The sequence below is a fragment of the Ooceraea biroi genome, chromosome 5, assembly GCF_003672135.1.
Source record: "Ooceraea biroi isolate clonal line C1 chromosome 5, Obir_v5.4, whole genome shotgun sequence".
NCBI lineage: Eukaryota > Metazoa > Arthropoda > Insecta > Hymenoptera > Formicidae > Ooceraea > Ooceraea biroi.
Genome location: NC_039510.1, coordinates 892,032 through 915,598, shown reverse-complemented (window position 1 = coordinate 915,598; position 23,567 = coordinate 892,032). Strand labels below are relative to the sequence as shown.

Sequence of the window (23,567 nt, the reverse complement as noted above, 5' to 3'; positions counted from 1 at the left end):
CAATAATAATGTTTTAATGACACTAGTACAACACAGGCGCGCGCTATTTTATTTTTCAATTATATTGTTATTTGGCATATTGCGAAGAGGTCTCGACGATTGAAAATCCTTTAGATTTAGAAATGAAAAAGTTCTAGCCATTAAAATTTTTTCTTTTCCGAGGAGTTCTGTGCTATTTATATTGTTAATTAATTGGCATATTGCCTAGAGTTCTCGATGATTTAAAATTCGTTAAAACAATAAATGAAAAAGTTCTAGCCATTAAATTTTTTTTCTTTTTCCGAGGAGTTCTGTGCTATTTATATTGTTATTTTTCAATATTAATAGTGTTTTCGAATAATAATATCTTATATCTATTATTTATTATACGCACAATTATTACACTCTACCAAATTGTTAACCTCCACGCGACACAGCCGCGCGATGTTAATTTAAACTGAACATAACGCACAACGCGAATCGAGATAACCAATCAGCGTCGCGGAAAAGAGGCAACAATGATTTCGATTTGATTTAACACGGCTTTTTTAAGAGTGGAATCTCACAAGGAAAAACTGTAAGGTAACACGCGAAAGACGATCTTTTCAAAGAGAAATGCACGTTGAAATGGAACATTGGTTATCTATATTGAACATCGTGTTCCGTCACAATATATGAGTGTATCTGGAGAAAGTGTGATGATATCTTTATACAATACAAAACATTTCTCACTAATTTAATTTTATTATTGGTATCATTCCGTCATCTGCAATGGTTAACTGTTGCGCTTTGTATTCGATTCAATTAAATGCGAGAATATTTCCACGTAATACAATAAATTGTAAACACATACAGTGCTGCGTACGTTTCATTGCGATTCACCCATTCGCACGATTTCTGCAGATAATTCGACGCAATCTAATTTGAAATTTTCGCTCGTAGGCTCATTCAATTTTCGCTCGCCGGTCGACGGTTATCTTTGACATTTCACGTCATCCATCTCCCGACTTTCTCGATGTCGAATATCCCCGATTGCGTAACGCGTCATCGGCCTTGTATAAATTCTTCGCAAGGCGTAAGGAGACGGATTCGAAAGGATCGAGTATAGTGTATCTACGACGAATGTACGAGTTCTTTATGTGACTTTTCTTATTAGAAATTATTCTATCTGCTAGAGGAAGAATAGAGAGAAATCGATACCACTTCTTAACAAGAAGAAAGTACCTTCGTTGACGAACGTCAAGTGCAGATGACGGAACACTCAACGCCAGATGGTCACGTTTTATTATCTAACGTTCTGAATATCCGTCGTCGGGAATATATTTTAAAGCGATGATAAAGTGCAATTTACTATCTAAATGAAATGAGAACGCGTATAATTAATAATTAATTAATGATTAATGATATATCTATCATGATTTATAATTATTACCGACCTCTTATTTGTTTAAAATTTCTGTAAAACCAATCTTAACAAAATAAAAATTAATTAACATCTACGCTAGTTTGTAAGTTCAATTTTAGTAATATTTTACAGTAGCAGTTTCGTACATACCCCAATGTGTTGGCCATCAACAAAGAGCTGCGGTAACGTAACGACTTCCGAATCGGTCCGATCCTTGAGTTCGCTTTGTAATTCCGTGTCACGGAACAGATCCGCCTCTTCGTACTTGACCATGTTCGTCCATAATATCTGCTTCATTTTCATACAATTGGTAAAGGTCTCCCTAACGATGCCCAGCGACGTCATGTAAAGCACCACTCTGCCCTTTTCTCTTTCTATATAGACCTGAAACAATATATGATACGTCACTGAAGATTGTAACGAGGATTGTCCCGTGCAGATCTTAGCTTGTATCGAGCATAAAAGTTTCGAAATCCGCCCAGTGTTGAGAGAGATATCGAGATGATTATTTTTTACAATTTCGTAACCAACATCACGTGCGTGCCTTGGATCCCATCCTTAGGCTTAAGCTGTACAAACTTTTAATAAACCTTCAATCGCTCAACGCGGCATTTAATAAAAGCGAGATTGGATCGAGCGACGATGTTATCGTATTGGTTTCCCAAAGATAATTGGAAATTTCTCGTGACAAACAACGTTGTCGTGCGAATAGCGATGGCTTCCGATATCATTGTTTGGAACCATTCAGATACGAAACCATTAAAGTGTAAAAGAAGAGAGAAAGAGATAGTCATTGTATTCTCTATAAATAATTTTGTTGTATAGACCAACGGTCAGGCCTTTGAACTTTGAAGTGACTGCTTTAAGCAATGATTGTGCTACGCGACTACTAATTGGAAAAGCTTAATACATAAAAGAAATCAAAGTATTCCTTTTTTCTCGACCGAACTGGCAAATTTATTAATATATATATATATATATATATTACACGACGTTTCGACCAAGTTTCTGGTTCTTCTCAAGTGTACACGGAACTTAACAAGTCATTTTTGACTAGAAATGACTCTCAAACCAATCGATACAACATTCGATAATCGATAGAATATCGCGACAAGAACACTCCCGAGTGGAAAGCACGTTAGCACTCCACGGCGTTCAGCAAGTAAATGATGATTCATTTACTCGGGAGTGTTCTTGTCACGATATTCTATCGATTATCGAATGTTGTGTCGATTGGTTTGAAAGTCATTACACATAAAAGCGTAACGTAAAAAAACATAATCATAAAAATAACAAACAACGCTGAAATAAAAAGAATGCCGCACAATAGACGAGCCATAACACTTCCTTAGATTAGTTACATAAATCGAAGTGACGACCACATGTAGACCACGACTATTAGTAAACCTTTCATAAAAGCGAACTAGCTTTTGCGGAGAACTGGGTTTTGCGGAAGAGGTTCGCCTCTTCATGGTTCGGCAATTCAATCGAGAGCACGCTGAACTTCAATTCTTGCTCAGCAAGGCATGCACTCGTTGGATGTTCCTTTAATACAATCGATTTCGTTGGCACGTGCATAACCACCGGACTATGTATATCGAAGTATCGTGTGATGGTTTGCGAGAGGACCGAATTCTTGTATTATTTACTTAATATTTGTGAAAAACGTAATTTTCGTTATATTATCAAATATATATATATATATATATATATATATATATATAATTAAATATCTCTTTTGTCGTTGTGCACATTTTAATGTTTTATCCGTTTGTAAGTGTTTCAGTTTCTTGATCAAATAGTCGTCCTAGCGGACACTGTCACATTTCATTACCATTTAATGTTACATGAGTGTCCAAGATCGCGTATGCAAGAGATATGGATGCAATCCGTGAGTCTGCAAAAGCTAGACATCTCTCGGGGCGCAATCTGCGCGGTAATCTAGCTTGCTTTCGAATTGCTTCTACTTCTCGCGATGCTTAATATATTTTCCCGCTAAATTGCGTAATGTCATTTAGGCAGTCGTTTCAAGATGGAAAAGAGGAAAAAGAGGTAGCGGTAAGTGGCAGATGATACAGAGAAAGAGAGAAGAGGAAGAGAAAATGATCATGTTAAATTAGCTTTCACCGCGCAGAAATGGCAAGACGATTCAGTATCGCGCATATAATGCCAGTAATGCAGCTTTTCATCCATAAAAGAGCTTACGTAATGCCATTCTTGATACGTGCATTTACACGTGATTTGATTAGTAAAGCACACAGAAATATTTCGATGCTGGATATGTTTCGAATAAAGCTCTTTGATATACGAGCAGCTTTTACTGCAATCTGTAGAACAATAACTTCCTCAATATTTTTCATAATTTTTCGTCGACTTGCAGATCGAAATGCAGATAGAAATCATACCGTACATTAATTTCCATTTATTCCTAAAAGCGTAAAAACATATTATTGATATTATATATTATTGATATTATATATTATTGATCTGCGCGACATATTCTGTATCGCGAGTTGTTAATTATTATTACAATGTTTTATACGCGATATGCACTGTTACAGTTCATATTTTACGTTTTAATAATATCGAGTTGATTAACGACGATATGTGACAATATGCGCATTTATTCTTATTATCGACTTTATTGCATTTCAAAATTCTAGTTAAAAATATTTCATTTAGTGGATACACTTGCGATGTTACCATGCAATATCTTGCGACTGGCATTTCTCGACTTTGAGCTCGGTCCAGGGAAGACGCAAAGCGATCATCTTAAAATCTTCGCGAGTGGTTACCTTCGTTCTCGTGGCGTTTACCTGCCATGAGTCCCCTGGTCGCCAAATGACTCGTGGAACTTGTATGCACAGTGTTTAAATGTCGATTTTAGTTCGATTAGTACATTTTGTGCCTCGGACGAGAAGTCGTGGCTTATTCTCGTTTGTAGGTACTTATTCCGACGGCAATGAATTTCTTTAGCTCGTTGAGTCTACCATATGCCATACGATTTACTCTAAGTGTTTCGTATATTATTCGTGACTAAGGAGACTGAGTCGACGTTAGGGGTGGTTTTTGCTCGGGACGAGAGATCAGCAAACCCCATCCAGGTTGACCTCACGTTGGTTGGTTTAGCTCGTTCTATCTCGTGTCTAATCTGGTCCTCTGTGTACTCGGTATACTTATACCAAGATAGCCGGACCCCGATAATAAGTTAAGTGCATCGCTGGTTAAATGTGATCACTTTATCTTCTTGATTGCATGGTTGCAATAATGTCGCGATTAACTTAGCAAAAGCTAAGCGACATATAGAACCATTATATAAAACGTGTCGCATTACAAATATTTGTTCTCCCGATTCGCATGTCAGCGCTTCGCGAGAATCGTATCGGGAGTGCCGTATTTTTTCGCGAGTGTATCCGAGGATGAGAGGAGGAGGAAGTTCTCTCAGGAAGGGCATCGGACAACGCCAGAGTAATCGTGAGATGAATAATTGATACATTTTATAAATAAATTTTCTTGTCATATTATACACGATAGCGATGCATACAACTCTTTATACGAAAGATTTATACGAAAATTTATGTGAAAATAGAAATCCCATTTTTATTTTAAGTGCAATTAATATATATCGCGTGTTTTCAAAATTTAATACACTTTTTCTCGCGTATACGATGTTTCTCTCTTTAATCTCGCATTATCCTTCTGTGATAATGCCTGATCGCCTTCAGGGCTTTCGGGCAGAGCCCTGAAGCATGTCAGATCCTGTCTGAGCATTGCTGTGATGAGCCCAAGTTATGTCCGAGTTGTGCTATGGTCTACCTGTTGCATTCCTGAGCTTGTCTGACCTTGCCAGAGCCTCTGAATAGTCTGAACTTGATTGAGATTGCCTGAGCTGACGTGTGCATTCTTGAGCTTGCCTAAGTTTGCATAATATTCTCGCTAAGCTTGCCTAAGCTTGCCTAAGATTGTCTCAGCTTGCCCGCGTTTTCTTGAGCTTGCCTCAACTTCTCTTAATCTCATGTGCTTGCGCAGCTCGCCTAAACAGAATCTACCTTTTCTTAAATTTATTCGTTTATGCGGGTACGGTATTTGTATGAAAAATGGAATAATCTGTTTCTTACATGAATCTCTTCAACTCCGCTAATAACAAAATAAAGTACGATAATGTGAAGAATAGTGCTGAGGCTAAATCCATAAATCGATATTCGATATAAATCGATGTAAATAAATTGACGTCGTTAACAAGTAAATACCGCATCGCGAGTGTGAGTGTGAAAGAAGTGAAGATTGAAGAGCAGTCGATGCACGACGAGGCGAGGGATTCCAGGTAGCAAAGGTTGCAGACGGTCAATTTCGTTATTGGACTATGATGGACCGAAGGATTTTATCGCGCATTGGTGGAATACTCAATTTTATCGACTTTAAGGATGCATGCAGTCTGTAAATCGCACTGATTTTTAATGAGATATTTAAACGTTTTACAGTTTTATTTTCTTGGAACAGTCATAATTGTTATGCTCACTCACATTTGAACAAAATATAGTTTCATAAACGAAGTTTTTAAATAAACTAGTACAACACAGGCGCGCGCTATGCGCGCGCTATTTTGTTTTTCAATATTAATAATGTTTTCGAATAATAATATTCATCTATTATTTATATGCACAATTATCACACTCTACCAAATTGTTAACCTCCACCCGAAGACATTTAACACGGCTTTTTTAAGAGTGGATTTGACATATTGCGAAGAGTTTTCGACGATTGAAAATCCATTAGATTTAGAAATGAAAAAGTTCAAGCCATTAAAATTTTTTTCTTTCCGAGGAGTTCTGAGCTGTTGATATAATTATTTTTTATATTGCCTAGAGTTCTCTGCTATTGAAAATACCATAAACTCAGAAATGAAAAAGTTCTAGCCCTTAGAAATTTTTTCTTTTCCGAGGAGTTCTGTGCTCTTTATATTGTTATTTAGCATATTGCCTAGAGTTCTCGATGATTTAAAATTCGTTAAAACAATAAATGAAAAAGTTCTAGCCATTAAAATTTTTTTCTTTTCCGAGAAGTTCTGTGCTATTTATATTGTTAATTGGCATATTGCCTAGAGTTCTCGATGATTTAAAATTCGTTAAAACAATAAATGAAAAAGTTCTAGCCATTAAAATTTATATTATACGCTATGCATGCGCTATTTTATTTTATTTTTCACGATGAAATAAATACACAAATAAAAACACAAATTTATCAATAACCGCACTGACAGACATTCGCAACACGAAGTTCGAGCCAAGCGAGATAACCAATCAGCGTCGCGGAAGAAAGGCCTCAACTATTCGATAAAAAAGAACTTCAAGAAGTTACACGCCGTTTTTGGAATAGGGTACACAAAAAAAGAATAACGTATATAAAGGAGAGCGAGAAAGAAAATTTTGTAAATGATTAAAGCAGTGTATTTATAAAACTCGCGCATAATCATAATGTATTGATTTATAAAAATACTTTATCATAATTTAAGTATTACAAGTTTTACTACTCGAGAGCTGCTAGTGTCAAAACTTGCTCCATAAATATTGCCATTGATTCCCATCTAAACTTGGCACACACAGCGCGTGTATGGCATCTTTTCCTACTTTTTCACTTAGAAAATGTAATCTTTTAGAGATCAAATAGATTACACCGCACGAGAACCATCGTCCTCTCCCCTTTATTAACATCGCCCTCGTAAAAGCTCCAGACTCCCATTTATTACTCTTAAAGCGTAACGCGCGATATGCACTCTACAAAAAGACCATTCATTAAAAATGTACTAGCGATACTCAAAACTTTGCATTTATCCATTTAACTTTTCAAGCGCATGTCAAGTTTCGTTGGAATTAAATCTCGCAGAGCGACTGTCTCGCGACAAAATACACGTTCACGTGTCGCAAGTTTATTAAATCCAGCGACTCGAATCCGCGATGCAGTCGGCAAGTTTGATGAACCTTTCCGTCGACTTTTTGCTGGTCATGCGGTGCGTGCACGCAGAACGATCACGTCCAATTGGCATTATAGATCGCCACGTGTCCGCTCCGATACCTCCGCGACTGCTAATGGATACGCTCCGTCGAGGAAACCGGACTCGTCGTGCCAGGTGCATGATCAGCACGATAAAAGCACGCTATCATTGTGGCAGTATATGTGGTGCGCACGTTAAGATCTCGGTTGGCCATTACGAAGTTTTTTGTTAACCCACTTGCATCTACCGATACCCGTTACCCTACGCAAACGCGACAGGTATAGGTGATCGCCTTCGATCATAATTACGCTTCGGTCTCGGAACGGGCAGAGCCGTGCACGCGAACCAGATGGTATAACAAAGTGCCGATCTCGATGTAATAAGCTATAAACTTAATCGGAGGTGTGCACCACTCGCGCGTGCACGCCGCGTGCGTTCCCTGCGTTCAAGCGAAGCTTCAATCACAGAGTCTTGTTTGACAAAATTTATCCGCTCGTCGATCTTGTATCATTATGCTGACATCAAAAGACCATCTCCGTGATTTCATGGCTCATTATGGTAATATTAATGATTTGACAAAGGTATGGAAACTCTCGATGTACGCTTGGATGATAATTGCATAACTCAAATCTCTATTTCTCCGAGAAGCGGAGACAATCGCGATGGCCTCAAAAGACTTGATCTGTTCTTTCTGCGACGGCTATTAATTTTGTCGTAGTGGACTTTACGGTATGCGCGAAAAAATTGGACGAGGTTGTCGATGCCGTCTATAGAAAAGAGAGGTATACTGGAAAAGTAGGTCTTCGCTGTCTGTCTCCATTTTCCTCGGGTTGTAAAGCATACGCGAAACGCGTTGACGCGATTTGTAATTTTATATTTTATTATGATCATTATCATGTTAAAGGCTGATTGGCTGCCAGTTATGACAAGTTAGCGTATTAACGTTTTTCATGTCGTGTATGAATAAAAATGCAGAATGCGCGCTTTTTCCCGCACGTGATCGATGAGAGAGGGATGCTTGCAAGAAAATAATTTATCCATCATGCGGCTTCTTGTAATAGGACGCGCGTATGTAGATGTATACCTATATGTGGTAGCGTATGTGCAGCTCACACGACGTGAATAATTTTTTGTGCGTCGCGACGATCCCACACAACATTATCCACGCTCGGTAGATCTTACGTTCCAATAAGGATTTTCTTCGAACGGCAGAGGCACCATAAAAGAGATGTTATGGGCTTGCAAAATCGCATCGCGTGAGTATATATTGTAATAGGAGTACGTAAAGGAGTCTATTAAAATTATTAAGCACACACTTTCTCTCGGAGTACTTAATTTATTTATAGTAATCCTGGCTTTTGTGAAAAATATCTTTTGGCCATAATTCTTTAATGTCTGCAGTAAAGTTTTTTTCCTTTGCAAAGTAAACCATCTCTGAGGTTACCACTAGGGAGTTTTTCAACCCCTGGTGGTTCTTCTCCTTCGATGAGACTCATCTTACCGTAGTGAAGGGGGCCCAGCTGCGGTTACTAAGAATTCTTAATCGGTTTTACGCAGCCTGTCACTGCGCGAATCCACACTGGCTGTGCTTCGAGAGTACGTGTTCGATACTTGTTTACGCTTATTATGCACCTCATCTTCTTGAATTTACCTCGATCTTTTCGCTCAAGTTTCAAGCACATCTCTTTTTAATATCCTTCATCATTAATTAGATGTAAGTCAATCGATCTCTCTTGGAATTACAATCGCGAATTACAATCCGACGAGAGTCCCGCTCTGCCGAGAGTTGGTGATGCCTGCAGCGAAGAAACGAACGAATCCCATTTCTAGTTTCGCTCGAAGATTGACGTGGATTGTATTGTGGAGTTGCGCGCGTGATTTTACCGCGATAACTAATTAAGTGCAAATGTGCGCGGCAACGTACGTGGCTCGTGTAATTTAAATGGGTTTCAATTTCACGGCACTGTAATGCGGAGCCCGGCTGGTCGGCCATGCTCGCTACATACTCACAAATACAAGATAATTTCACAAGCATTTAATGAAAGCCGCGCCGGCCGTTACATACGAAACGAGAAGGCGTGCTTTGAATCGCCGATTAATTGACGCGAAATGACTCTAGCTGGTAATACACCGCAGACAAATCGAGGCAAGCCGAAGTCGATTTCTCCGTAACTGGGATAATGTTACGAGAGATCAGGTCGCCCACTGACCGGAATTTTGCGTGCTGAGAGACTTCCTGTGATAAAATACAACTGCCGCACGCGCGGAGAACAGTTCCCGCCCGCTTGCCGCGTGACAACTGGTGCAAGAAATATCCATTGTAAAGGGCAGTTGGACGAGCGTGAAATTCAGTTTATCAAGGTCCTGCGGTGACCGCAGCCCACGTCGCTAATGCGACAGGAGACTTCTTTCACTTTCTCCCCGTCGTTCTTGACCGTTCAACGTTGAAAATCGCTCGGGTGATCGCCAGAAACGCTTTGCGTCGGCCAATTCGATCGCTCAGTCTATGCGCTACGGAGTATCTACCAATATGCTTTCAGCAATTGCAGCAATTTCAGCATCGGCGCAGCTGGACGATCGCGAGGCCAGTAATTGCAGCGTAATAACGACAGTAGCTGCTCATTACGATTTCTGTTTCTAAAAGAGTGATAGAAGGCATGATAGAAGAGATAGAAGGTATGATAGTCACGATTTCGTATTGCCCCGTTATTCTCGTAACATTAATTTCACGTAGCATTCAATTTTCACGGCGTACTCGTAGAAGAATTCGAGATTCTAACGCGAAATCGGAAAGGGTACGCGATTAAGGGAAAAAAACCGAACGTGTCCAGACACATAGGTGCCTCTCTAATTTTGTGCGTGCATCGTCGCGGTTGCACAAGATTTCCAGAACGATCACCAAGTGATCAGCATTGGCGCGGCGTATTGACGAGGCGGACAAGTCCGGCGAGCGTGTAAAAAGGTGAAAGCGCGCATGCACCTGCAACGCCTAAGCGAAACCATCGTCGCCAGCGTCGGGACGAAGCGCAATCCTCCGTCTTCGCTCCGAGACGAGCGCTTTCACACGCACGTGAAGGCGCGCGACGTAAAGTCGTGCGTTTTACCTTAAGCTCGTCGTTTTCACGCCGTAACGCTAACAGCGGAGCTACAATATTACGTAAGCACGAGGAGTTTCGCGAGCGGAACGTGGGTCGTAAGTGATAAAAGTCACGCGGCTCGGGACTGTGGAATCCGTGACGCACGTGACCAGTGGATGGATGGATTAAGGAGAAGATCCTATCGCTCTTCTCATCTTGATTGAGCTCGCTCCGCGCCTCGCGATGCATAACACGAACATTGAGGAACGTTCTCCTCGTCGCCACGCGTATCGTGCGTATTTGCGCGCGTGCATGCGCGGTGATGTCAGGCGCGCTCTGACCTTTGTCGGGATAATCGATGCAAATGCGCCATCGTCCGATGAGTGCATCCCGCCGGGTCCCACCTTTAAGATCCACGCGAGTGTGATGACAGTCTACGTGCATTTTCCCATTTCCCGCTTCCCGCGACACGTGACCTGCGTGACTCGACGGCCGTGCGATTTATCGCATCGTGCGGAATTTCGGATCACGTGTAACCTTGCCGTTCTCGTGCGAACCTTCGTCGGCTTCATCCACGTGTTATCAATGGAAATGTCAAACGAGGAACTTGCAATATGAAGTTACGACGTGTCGCATGATCATTGCGCATGGGAATGCCATCATATGTTCCGATCAATTAATTAATTGCCGCTCATAAACTGTTCAACCGAGATGTTTTGGAAACTATGAACTATCTTCTATGAATTACAAATCGTGGGAAACGTTACAGCTGGTATCAAGCTGATATCACTCGCTCCGCTCGTATTTCTTTCTCCGGCCGTGTCTCGTTATTTAAAATTAAAAACCGTAGGAATTATGCAAACAGAAAGTAAATGCGCCCAAGACAATCGCGCACGGTAAGAATTTCATTCGGAACGAGCTGCCTTTTATCTTGCTCGGCTACAAAGCAGCAGCACGCAGCCGTGAGAATCCGTTTCGCTTTTCCCGCTGCGCGTGTATGTGTGAGTCGCTGAGAGAAGAAGAATATCTTTCTCTTTAAACGTGCTGCTTGTTATCGCCGTATCTTGGTTCACACAGTTCGTGCTACATACCTTCTCTCGACAAGTTCAATTTATGTTAGATTTATGTTAGATTTGTTATCCATCATGTGGAAAGTCGTGATTTACAAACGGGTGAAAAATTATAATATGACATGAAAAATTATAATATATTATAGGATTAACAGTGAATTGCTCTTTGTATAATTAAAAATCTCTTACGTCTTTGTGAGCCTTCAAATAAAATTTGAATTTAAAAAAATTTGATGAATTATATCGATAATTTTAGTCCCGAGCTAGTAGTACGTAGAACGAAATCGTCGATGCGATTCCCTTTTACCCTTTAATCGATGTTCAGGAGAGCAGACCTGAAGTACAACAAGCTGACCTGGCATCGATTTGATTTCGTTGAAATTGAAACTAAAAGCACTCACTGTTCATTACATTTAATGCTGGAGCGCTCGCAATCTCCGCATGAATTTCCGAATCGATCTCTTATTCGTGATGCTTGGCTAATTTCATTATCGAAAACTTCATTGATTCGTAACTTCTAATTTGATCTGTGCGCTCCCGTAGCCATACTTGCTTTAATAAACGAATTCCTCCTTCGCGTAATTACATGAATCGAGCCTCACGATTATTTTCTCGTCTTTTAATAATTTGGATAATGGATAAAAAAAGAGCTAATTTAATGTTCATTTTCTATATTGCTCTTTTCTATTATGTAAAAACCGTAGCCTTTCTAGGCACAGTGAGTGACAGAAGCAATCGATAATAGTATACATCCATTTCCTGTTTTTCGCTCGCCCATTATGGAAATGGGATTCCTTGGCTCTACCGCGTGTTTCTATTTCAGGATACGCGTTGTACAAAGCTTAATTACGCAGCAACGCACAGCAACACGCGTCATTATGAAATCACCGATGGGAAATCTGCTCTTTGCTCATCTCCGATAATAGAACGCGCCGAGGGAGGTAGTAACCGTTTCGCAAATGGTTCGGATGCCGCACGTCTATCAGAACGAGGTGCGAATCCGAAGAAGAAAGTACACTTTCATAAGTACGCCTGATTATTTATGCGTGATTGCAACCACTCGCGCGAGCACCGCAGAAATGTCAACGATCTCGTGGCTAGAAAGGAGAGTCATATTACCGCGCCGGCATTCTCGTCGTAAATACCGTGGAGTAGCGTTCAACACGTCCCGCGGAAAGTGTTACGATAATCCAAAACGGAATTCTCGCGGAATTCCACACCGTCAATGCGCTCCATCGTCGTTACGATGCAATCTTGAAAGCGCGAGCACCCTCTTCTCCCTTCATCTTTATCTTTTTCTGTTTTTCTCGTTCTCTCTATTTCTCTCTATTCGTCTCTTTTTCCTTAATCAGGTTGCTTAAATACGCCGCGTATATATCTTTCCGCAGAATCACGCGGATTGTGGAACTCCTAATTAATTAGATACGGAATCCGTTCCTGCATCCGCGGCTTGAAAGTCACGATTTGTTTTATGCACCAAGATAAGAGATGGATCACGCGACCCCACGTGCACATTCCGTGCAAGGTTGAAAGCACGGGAGTAGAAATTTCTCATGGCGAGCTGCATCATGTCGGGGGTGTATTCTCCCTTTGCTCCTTCCTTTTGACATACCGCGTTTATTACTCGTGCGCGCATAACGCGTATGTAACTCATAGATATTAATGCTCACGTTAACATATATGTTCCGCGAGCGTATGCGACGCTTTCAATTACGCTGGCACATGTATCTATATACGTATTACATTTGCCTAGGTTGTGCTGCACATCGACGGCATGCAACTCCCGTTACGTTACTTTTATAGAGTGTCGCAGTTTCCGTTATGATTCTCCGGCGAACCGGTTCCTCGATCGCGGAGATTCCCCAAATTTCGAGTTATTCGTGTCAGCTGCGCGTACATGCACGTCTGTCTCTTTCCGGTACCAATATACGCAGGTACCGATATGATACCAGCTACCAATATATACTCTGCAGGATACACGAATCTCGAAGATTCGCAAGTAACGTGCCTTATTAGGAATCCTCGGATGGAAAAATAACGTGAGAAGCGAAACTCTGCGCCTCCGGCTGACATAAAGATGAAACTTACGAGGCCGTATCCAGATTATGCTTTCAGGATAAAGATTGTTTCCCCACCCTCGCAGACCGCGCGAAACTAACCGCTGCCGCGGCCGGTCATTCTTACCGGTTATGGATTTACGATTACGGTTATAGTTGTGCCATTCCCGGGTGTGCGTTGAGTGAAATTTGTGCGTGTCTGTATATCTGCCTTTTTACCGGAGCGGTGAGCCGGAGCTCTCACGTACCGCAAACACCGCAATATCTCTTAATAGGCGATATTATTGCGCGCGTATATACGCGCGCGCTCACTAAGTTCTACTGGTTTTACGGGTTCTCCGTTGGCGATTTATTGACTGCGATAACGTATTTGTGGCTTCTATACGTACGTTTGAGCGGCCCGTATATTTTTCACGCGTGCACTTACGCAACAGCGCGCGGCAATTGTAGCGGAGCGATATCTCTCACGCGGTACGTATACAGCTCCAAATTATGATTAGCGATATTAGGCGATATCGCATTACGTATTATTTATTATGCGAACGAAGTTATTACGTGATTAATTGCTACACCATGTGCTGCAAGTGTTTACTTAGTAATCTACTCGTAATAAACTCGACATCCGCATCACCCATCCCGCTTCCTTACGGCGTGGTTTTTACGGTATCGTATATCCTATTATTAGTTAATTGGAAGACAGGATATGCTCGGCAAAAGGGTAAGAGCTCACGCTGCGCGGTTTCGAATTTCTTGATAAACGTAGCGGCCACCGCGAGGGTGGCTTTTGTAAAAAGCTCGAGCGTGCAAGCGACCGGGCACGTGGCAGGCTAGTAGCTTTTCAGAGAATTACACATAAAAAGGGAATACGTGAGGAAGGTGCGAACAAGAGAGGAGACAGAAAAAATGAAGGAAGGTCGAAGCTTGACCAGAAGGAGAAGGAAGAGGAGGAGGAGGAAGAGCAGTCCGAAACAGTTTGCTCTTACTGTTGCTGCTTATTGTCGCAGCGGTGGCGGTGGCCTCTTTGACCCGCTTTCTCTTTTCCCACCCGATTTGTCTCGTGGACGAGGCCGCGCTCCGCGTTTTCTTCAACCGGGAAATTCATGAAGAGTCGACCTCCTGCCATCCGCCACTGATGGTTAGAAGCCCCGGCAAATCCGTCTCCTTTCTTTCTAGTTTTTTTTCTCTACTTCTCGCTCTATCTGTCTTTCTCTCTCTCTCTCTCTCCCGCGGATGCGACGCGGAATAGTCGTGGTAGTCTCGAGGAAGGCGGAAGAGGTCGCCGGACGAAGTAGGCCGTGGCGCGTCCTCGCCGCTCGGGTCGGCTTCGGGTCTCGTTAGCAACGCTAATGCGCGGAGTTATTAGTAAGCCAAGCGTGCTTACATAAATAATTTACGCGGCCGTCGAAAATTTTGGGCAAAACGCCGCGGCAGGAATGCGCGGCGAAAGTGTATTTGCATAGAGAAAGATGATGACCGTCGCGGAGATTTTGAAAGGCGCGCGTTATGCGTGCGACCCCGAAGCAGCGTTTCATTAGCGACGTCGCGTGTCGCGTATCAGCTCGACGTCGTCAGAGTGAGATCTATCAATTTAACGTCAATTTATGATCGATGTGCGTGTCGATCGTGTGGCACTAGAAATTCACTGGTCCGCGCTGCGTTTCGTGCGATCCGTTCGGACGATCGCGACGATCTCGCCGATTTCGTATCGGAGAGATGGATGAAGTCCGATCAACGCGATCGTTATTTTCGCGAGGAAGGAAGGAAGAAGAAAGTCTCACGAGATGGACGACAAAGTGGGTCGTATCTGTGCGGCATTTATCATCGGTCACATTTCACATTCTTCGGCGGTGGCTTCGTGGTACTCGAACTGGGTTACGCGCGAGCACGCGTGAATCAGCTTCATGAAAATTTATCATACAAACGAGAGTAACGCTTGGTGCTTAGCTCGCGATCTACACGCATACACACGTATACGACTACCGAGTGCAGGAAGCGGAAGATTTCCTGGCCATTTGAAGTCAGATACGACGAGATAGTCAGCAACGACGTGTCGGTCGAAGAAGTAGAAGTTGAACGAAACTCTCGCTGGCTGTTGAGAGAGGAAATATACATAAATCAGTACGCAAATCAGTTCGGAACGATCCGTAATCGTTTCCCCATTTTTCACAAATTACCATTAATCCGTAACATTTATCGTCCCGCTTTCGTCGGTGAGAAAGTACAGTTTCTACAGAAAATCGAGCGTTCCATATTATTGGTCGAATGCGTCCAGCATGCTTTTATTATGTACGTGCAACAAAACGTGTAATTATATAACCAGGTATACGTCGATAAAACGATCGCGGACACGAACGATAGGAACAGGTAATGACTAGTTTCTTGTAAAAAAAAAGAAAAGAAGAAAGTTTTATTTCTCGTTAAAGCGGACTGATTATTACGGACAAGAAAACCGAAAATTCGATGCATACAATCACATTTTCAATCAAGCCCGCAACTTTTTATCGTCCGTTGTTTGGATGGCTGCTGATTAGTCGTTGCCGTACTTGCGTTGCGTGTCGAAGCAATTTTCAGATTTAGCTTAATTATCGCACTCAGGTAATCAACGGACCTTACGAGCAGCATTAAGACTCTATGAAAATTCTTTAATTAGATACGCTGGCGGTAGAACCAGCTCCGCTTGCGGTAATACCAGGCCCTAATGCCTCTACTCGCTAAATAGATTATCTGACCACTAAATGTGTAACGTTTTAATTGCATATACCGCTTCGCGATGTATAATCGACATGCAAGATACCGCGCGACGTTTGTTTCGCGCGGCGCGAAGAGGAATTCCTTCTCGACGTATCGAACATGCCAATTATTCAGGATGAGTTATGAATTGTAAAATGTAGCATCATTTCATGCGGCAGGATAGCAAAGATCGCTGCTAAATGGGAGGATTGTGAGGATGAATCGCGCGAACGTATATGAATCTGTTAGTAATAGAGTCTGTCTGGCGATTTGCACGCGTTCGGCCAATAATATAACGAAAAAAAGCGTTTCCTCTTCAGCGTATCAAAGAATTTATCGGTCTAATCCAACTCATGAAATTCAATTGGTGTATTATGGCGGGTACCGTGCGGCTTTCGTCCCGGAAAATTAGCGTGGCGCTTTCAGTTATAAAGTTTCGTTATGTCAGGCACTCGGCTGCACTTGAAGCCTGCTTTAAGCTGTTAATTACACGGAAGTGGATACGTCATTTCCCATTACACCGTTTCGCTTTGAGACTAACCCAAGCCAAGCTGTAACAATAATCAAGCATCAAGCGCGTTTATCGCGCAAGTATAATCGAGAAACGTGGAAATATTTCGCGGGATTTCAAGATCGCCGTGGTATGACGTAAGCAACGTCGAAGTTCTCAGAGTCGGAAGTAATTTCGTATTACATTCCGACATTTGCAATCCCCGAGTACTTGTGCCACGAGACCGCAAGAACTTCCATTACGTACAGCGCGTTAAGCAATAGGAGAAAATTGTCGCGAAGCGAATGTCTGCCATAAACATGTCTGCCATGAACCAAATTTGCACAATGTTTTCGCGAGAGCTATTATTCTACCAGGTGGAAAAAGAACAGAGTTTTCCTTGCGCGCGGCATTATAAAAGTTGCAAAAGTACGGAAATAAACTTGGAAGAAAATTGTCCAACGTTCTAATAAAATTACGTGCTAATAAAAAATTGCGATAATTGGAAATTAATTACACAATTAATTTCCCGCAATTGTTGTACAGCTGGTGAAATAAATGTTACGCTAAAGTGACGCGTGGTGCCCTAAATATTGCACAATAATGAATTGTTTCTGTCAACCAAATTGAAACGTCTGTACAGACGGGAGTCAGTTGCAGAAGATCGAAAACGTTAATGCATCTCCATGCGATGCAACACGTCAGCAAAATGCACTGAGGGGAGCATTGAGATGAATCTGCGTGCCGTGACGAGGAAGATGAGGAAGCGAGAAACGTATCGAATGTAGGGCATACCGCGCCAGTGTTTTACCCGGAGCGATATTTATAATTTCAGGTCGGATCTGCGTTGGAGCCTACTTAATTTTTTCCAGTTAATGTAAAATAAAGTCCCTCGCAGCGGCCAGTGGCCCGCGGTCTGCAAAATCATGCACGACATTTCGATATCGTGAATCGCGGTTACCCGACCGTGCGGTTAATGTGCCGAACCGTTAAAAATCTATCGACGCGTTCCACGGCAAACCGCCGAGGCGCGTCATCCGAGCTCGGTGCGGATATTTCGAAAGTGCAACCCGATGTTACTTTCAGCCGTTGTTATCAAAGAACTCGATACGCTAGGTAAAGCGTGACTATTAGCAGCTTCACTTTGATCACGTTTTCGTTACTTACGTAATTTGATGTGATTTCGAATTTAATTCCAGCTATTGTTCCGAAATATCAAATTCTGCACACGGTTTAGGTTTCAGGCAAAAATACGAGATACTTGTCAAGGATTTTTATTAGATTTCATTTTATACATGGAAAGGTATAGTTGCCACAATTAAAAGTTAATGCTGCAAATAGAAATTGTGTATGTTTCCGAAGGTGAAATACTTCTGGAGGCACTTTAATCCGGTCTGGAGAGGCTCTTCTCTTTAGCAGATGCTAGCTCATTAAAATAACATCATTTGCGATCATGGATGCCAATATTCGTGGGGAGCGGGGAATAATCGCGCGGCTCGCGGCGGGTTGCACGCGAAAAGTGCAATTCGAGGCGTGCCGTGGAAGGCTCAGAGGCAGATTCAGCCACGAGGAAGGGCGGGATTATTTCGCAGTCGTTGCGGGGCGCATTTGCGTGCGAGCGAGATATCCCCGGTCTCTGTAATTTCGCGAAATAGGCCGCGGCGGCCGCACACGCGCGGACGAGATGGGATAGCAGCACTGCTGGTGCACGATAACAAAGAGGAACACGAAGAGCAAGGCGGAGGCGAGGACATATACCTTGCTTGCGTTTCGCGGCGGCCGCTGTTTCTTCTCGTACGTACCTACTTGCCGTAATATCGCTTTATCGAATCTACCGTTATGTCGATCCGTTCCGCATCGACGGTACGGACATACGCACGATGCTCGCATAGCAACATCGGAAACCTTGCAATAAAGACGCGCATTATGTATAGGTACATATATACATACGCGAATATATAATATTGTGTTGGCTGTCTCGAATCTGCTTAATAGCGGATTTCACATTGGGAAGCGAGGCGAAATTAATGCAAAACGCCGCGAAACGCCACGCGGCAGCTGACAGACGCTAAGTGGGCTCGCTGTACGCTGCGAGTAAGCCGATTATCGCGACGATTAAACGTGTTCACGGACAAGACGATGGCAAATATTTGTCAAAGAACATTGCGAGAGGCCACCGTTCACGGTGGATCGCCGCCGTTGCTCGAGTTCGTCAAGAAACCTGTCTTGGTCCCATTGACGTCACTTCTCATTCAAGATTTTATAGCAGAAAGGTATGAAATATAAAGAGGGTCCCTTAACTTACATTTCGCGGACGATGAGTCTGTTCGGGACACTGTCTTTGCCTAATACCTTGCTGTCAAAGTATCAATTATCGTTTACATTTGTGAACAGTTGCACATGGAAAAGGAAGAAAACAAAACGATTCAGCAACAGTAGAGCCGAGTGGACTTGGTACTCGGTCAAGTGAGTTCTCGAACTCGTAAAGTCGTAACGTGCGACTCAAAGTACCTCATGAAAAAAACGAAATAAATCATTCGAACTTTTCTCCGCGACATTTGTAGCTTCGTGTATGCGCACTGGACAAGTATCGTCGCTCATGTATCGTCTATAGATTTATGTAACAACGCTACAACAAAAACTTTATTTATGCAATCTTATGAATTAATGAGTGCAAAGTTCACGTGAATCGCTTTTACGTATTAATAATTTCACGCCACGAGCAATGTCGATCGTGTCAATATGACTTGCTGTAAGAACTGATTACAGGAGATCTCTTGGTCTCTTTGCAAAGGCTGTGCGTTTTTTTTCTAAGCCATGCGGAATGCATGCTTGAATATGGGGACACGCGATATAGTTACGAATCGATGCCACCTGATGACGATCCGAAGCGGCAAGTAATGGAGGCCGGCACGGCTATCTAACTGTAAATCTAACGCTTCGCGCCGACCTGTACACCATGAGAATCAAGTGCATCCAGCTTGATGCGCGGTTCAAATCGAGGCTTGCGCCAGGCTGCTCGATACACCATTCTGGCTCGTCAATACGCAACTCAGGTACTCACGGTTCCAGCACCTGATTTGCATAACAAGTGGCCCCGTCGTTTACGGGGCTCAACCTTACTGCCGTGTCGATCGGTCGATATCTTTAAAACGCGTGAAGCCGCAAACACGGCAGAGCGACCTTACGCAAGTCCGTAAATGGACTTGTACCTTACGCCTTTTTTCGTCCATACAGCCAATTTACACATTTATTCAGCAATGCATTATTGATACAGCATCATGCATTTTCTAACTTTCATCGGCATCCCCTGCTTCGAATCTATATGACACTGCGTTACTTTCTATTTTCCATCGCACGTACACAGCAAAAATATTTGTGTTAAACTCAGCACATTTCATGTTATATCTCAAACGGTCCACTTAAATTTTTGTATTAATTTAACATAATGCAAATGTATCAAACAATGACATCAATATTATATAGATAATTAAAAACAAAATTAGTAGGAAAATTGCGATGTTTGGGAGCAGAAATTTAAGGTAAAACGAACATATTTGTAATGTTAAATTTCATTTAAGGAAAATGTTATTTATATGGTTCGCACAATGCCGTACACTGTGCGTCATCGTTAATGTTTGTAAAAGGTTGATTAAACATATGGTGACTGCTGCAGAGTGAAATTTTTACTATTTTATATAAAACATTATTTTAACATTTGGATTAATTAATCATAAATTTAATACATAAAGTTCAATTAAAACAACGACGAATTCGTTAAATTTACATGGATATGTTGCGTTTTTAACATAACAATTTTAACGAGGAAAATTTTTAAACAGAAATATAAACTGTTTTTTACTGTGTACGTACCGAAAAATAATTTAGCTTTTTAAGTGACGCTGCATTTCAGAGACGAATCACGTTCCTCTCATTATAGCTCTGTATACGTGCGGCAACTTACGAGCGCTCATTACGCCAGAAATTCGCTTGTACTCTGTAGAGTTAGATCTTGCACAAGCGTTCCTGGTAGCGTTGCACCAAAAATTAAATTAATATCTACTGATGCAAACCTTGGAGGTGGGCGTCTGTAGAAACGTCGCGATGCCCGCTCGCACCCTGTTCTTCACCCCGCGTACGGTCCCTTTGGCACTTCGTATGGCTTCCTTCTCGTGGATTTTGTAGCCGGCGAAACACTCGTCGGTCTCGGCCGCGCCGTGTTCGCGATTGGAGTTCTTCTCACGCAATTCGTTCACATGGAAGTTGTAGTACCTGTCGTCCTCGTACAGATATTTGTGACCGGACGATCGATTCTGATCGGCGTCGATGCACTCCGTTCTCTCCTGCTCGTGTTGCTTCCTCTCCTCATACGTATACTCTTTGACGACCGCCTTGCCGTTGTGTTGCTCGATTGCAGGAACAGGGCTTCTCACTCGAGGCGTCGAGGACGCCTTCGACAAGGACGATGTGTCGGATGGCGAACGCGACACGTTCGCCGACAACGCCGGCGAGAATGAGCCAATTTCCGTTATTGCCGAGACCTGTTCGAGGCGAACGCCACCCTCCGATTCTTCCGCTTGATCGTCGGCACCGTTCGTCAGCGTGATTCGCCCGAGTTTCTCGGCGACGCCTGTTGTCGTAGTCTTCTCGATGTTCCTCAGCAAAGGCGTCTCGACGTGATCTTCGTTTCGCGAGTGCACACTGTATTCGCTCGCATCACCATTCGCTTCGGCGCCGTTCAAGGAGTCGCAGCTGATGTTGCTCTCGTTGTCGTCGCTGTCGACCTCGGCGCCGCTGCTGGTCAGGCTACCGGTCCGATTGTGAGTGCCCGCTGATAGTATCACTGTGCTAGCGTTTTTCTTCTTCGGCAACGGCGGTGGCGTGCCGTCAAGGTCGCTGCAAGTGCCGCTGTCCAGGGTTTCGCTGGGCGAGCATTGTCCGCTGGACATCACCATACCGCTCAGCGGATTCTGGTAGCTGTTGTAGTAGAAACAGGCGCTCGAACGGCCGCCAAGGCTGGACGAGTTCAGGGTCTCTGTGGTACCGCGGTGCACCATGTCCCCGTTGTCGCTCCTGTCGTCCCGCTGACTGCGTTTGTCGCTGTCGTTGCCGCCGCTGATGCTGATGGAGCTGGTGCAGGTCTTATTGTTGTTGCGTTCCCGATCGCTGTCGGATGCTGGCGGATCGCCGCTGTAGACACTGATCCTAACACAGCCGTTACCGGTACCGGCACTCTCGCGGTGTCGCTCGTTCACCAGATTCGTCGCACTCACCACCACCGCACCGCAATCTGCGCGCTTGACCAGCCGTTCGCGCGCGTTCTCGTTCTCGATTTCGTGTTTGCCGTTATCGTCCAGAGTCAAGCGTACCGTTGATATTACCCTACTATTCTTGTCACCATCTGGGTTGATCTTGATCTTTACTATGTGCGCAGCCTGCTGTTGCTGCTGCTGCTGCTGCTGCTGGTGATGATGATGAGGGTGATGATGATGGTAATGAGAGTGATGATGATGCTGCGACTGCTGCCACCGCTGTTGCTGATGCTGTCGCGACGACTCGACGATGCCGCTCTGCTCTTCGTAGCCGTCGTTCGCCGATTGCACTTCCGGGATTATGCTCTCGCAGGTTGTCGCGGAGTCGACGGTAGGTGCGCTAACTCCGACAAATACCGTTGCTCCAGGTCCAGTGGCGAGGGACGTCGGGACGGAGGGGGAAACGGTCCGGATTGACACAGTCTGTCGAGCGGCCTGGCTCGCATCCCGGGCCTGGGTCTTCGCTGGTAGTGGCGGAGGAACGGTCATCGTGATGGTCTCATCCATACGTGCATACGAAGTCACACCGTGGCTCGTTCGGTACGCTTCACCTTGAGGTGGAGGAATTTGGAAAGTCAAGGATTAACGCCCCACTCTTCGCGGTTCTCTCTTTCTCTTTCTTGCTCCTTTCGTAGCCTTTCTTCGTTATCGCAAGATCGGCCGGAGGGACAAGGCTAAATCGGCCGATGATAAAAACGCATCGAACCATTCGCCAATCATTAAGCGACGTTAATCGGGGACAAATGAGGCCATTTCCCAAAAATTGCTACGTGCTCGTACGAGCATCTATCGCGATCTACCGCGGCATTAATTCACCGCAAATGCAACACGGATTCCTCGCGCTGAACAACTGCAATTTGGAGCGAAATAACACTCGATCAAAGTCGAGTGCCGTCCGAACGGGCGGCTTTTCATCGACACGCTCGCATTGTCGATCGCGTTCACGGCATATGAGTTGAAATATTAAACTAATATTGTTGCTCTCTCCCTCTCTCTCGTTATCCCCGATATTGCCAATTTAATCGGTGAGATTAATACATCGCTGTGTTCCCTTAATTGACTCTTTTTGAAGTGCAGCGCGCGGAATAATACGAGTTAATTAAATCATATCGATCAATCTAGCGGATAATATCTTACACGCTAAATAATTATCCACTACACGTCGTTGAGGTATCCACGATCTTCGGAGCATCAGCTACGCATCGCTCTGTCCGAATATGGTGGTCCATATTGCACCATGATGATCACGCTACAAGGAAAGCAAGAGAGCTACGCCAGAGATTGTATGACTGATTAATTATTGCACGATTACATGCATTTAAAAATTCTCAATTGCGACGAAGATTGCAATTTCTTCAATGGTCGATACAGACAAGTCGCACCAGTGAATGCACAGTAAGCGAGTCGCCTAAATACCGTCGATCAGCCGTGGTATTTGGCCGGTCGCGTTCTCCA

The 23,567-nt window shown here is 43.4% G+C and overlaps 1 protein-coding gene across 2 annotated transcripts in view; it reads right to left on the bottom strand.

Moving 5' to 3' along the window:
* Positions 1-23,567, bottom strand: part of LOC105279306 — a 28,923-nt gene that overhangs the window by 4,830 nt on the left and 526 nt on the right. For both annotated transcript variants that reach the window (XM_026969862.1, XM_026969863.1), the window contains exons 2-3: positions 20,874-22,663; positions 1,535-1,768 (exon numbers count right to left, since the gene is read on the bottom strand). In XM_026969862.1, coding sequence (XP_026825663.1) covers positions 1,535-1,768; positions 20,874-22,619 — 1,980 coding nt within the window. In that variant the 5' untranslated portion in view covers positions 22,620-22,663. The remainder of the gene's footprint in view (positions 1-1,534; positions 1,769-20,873; positions 22,664-23,567) is intronic.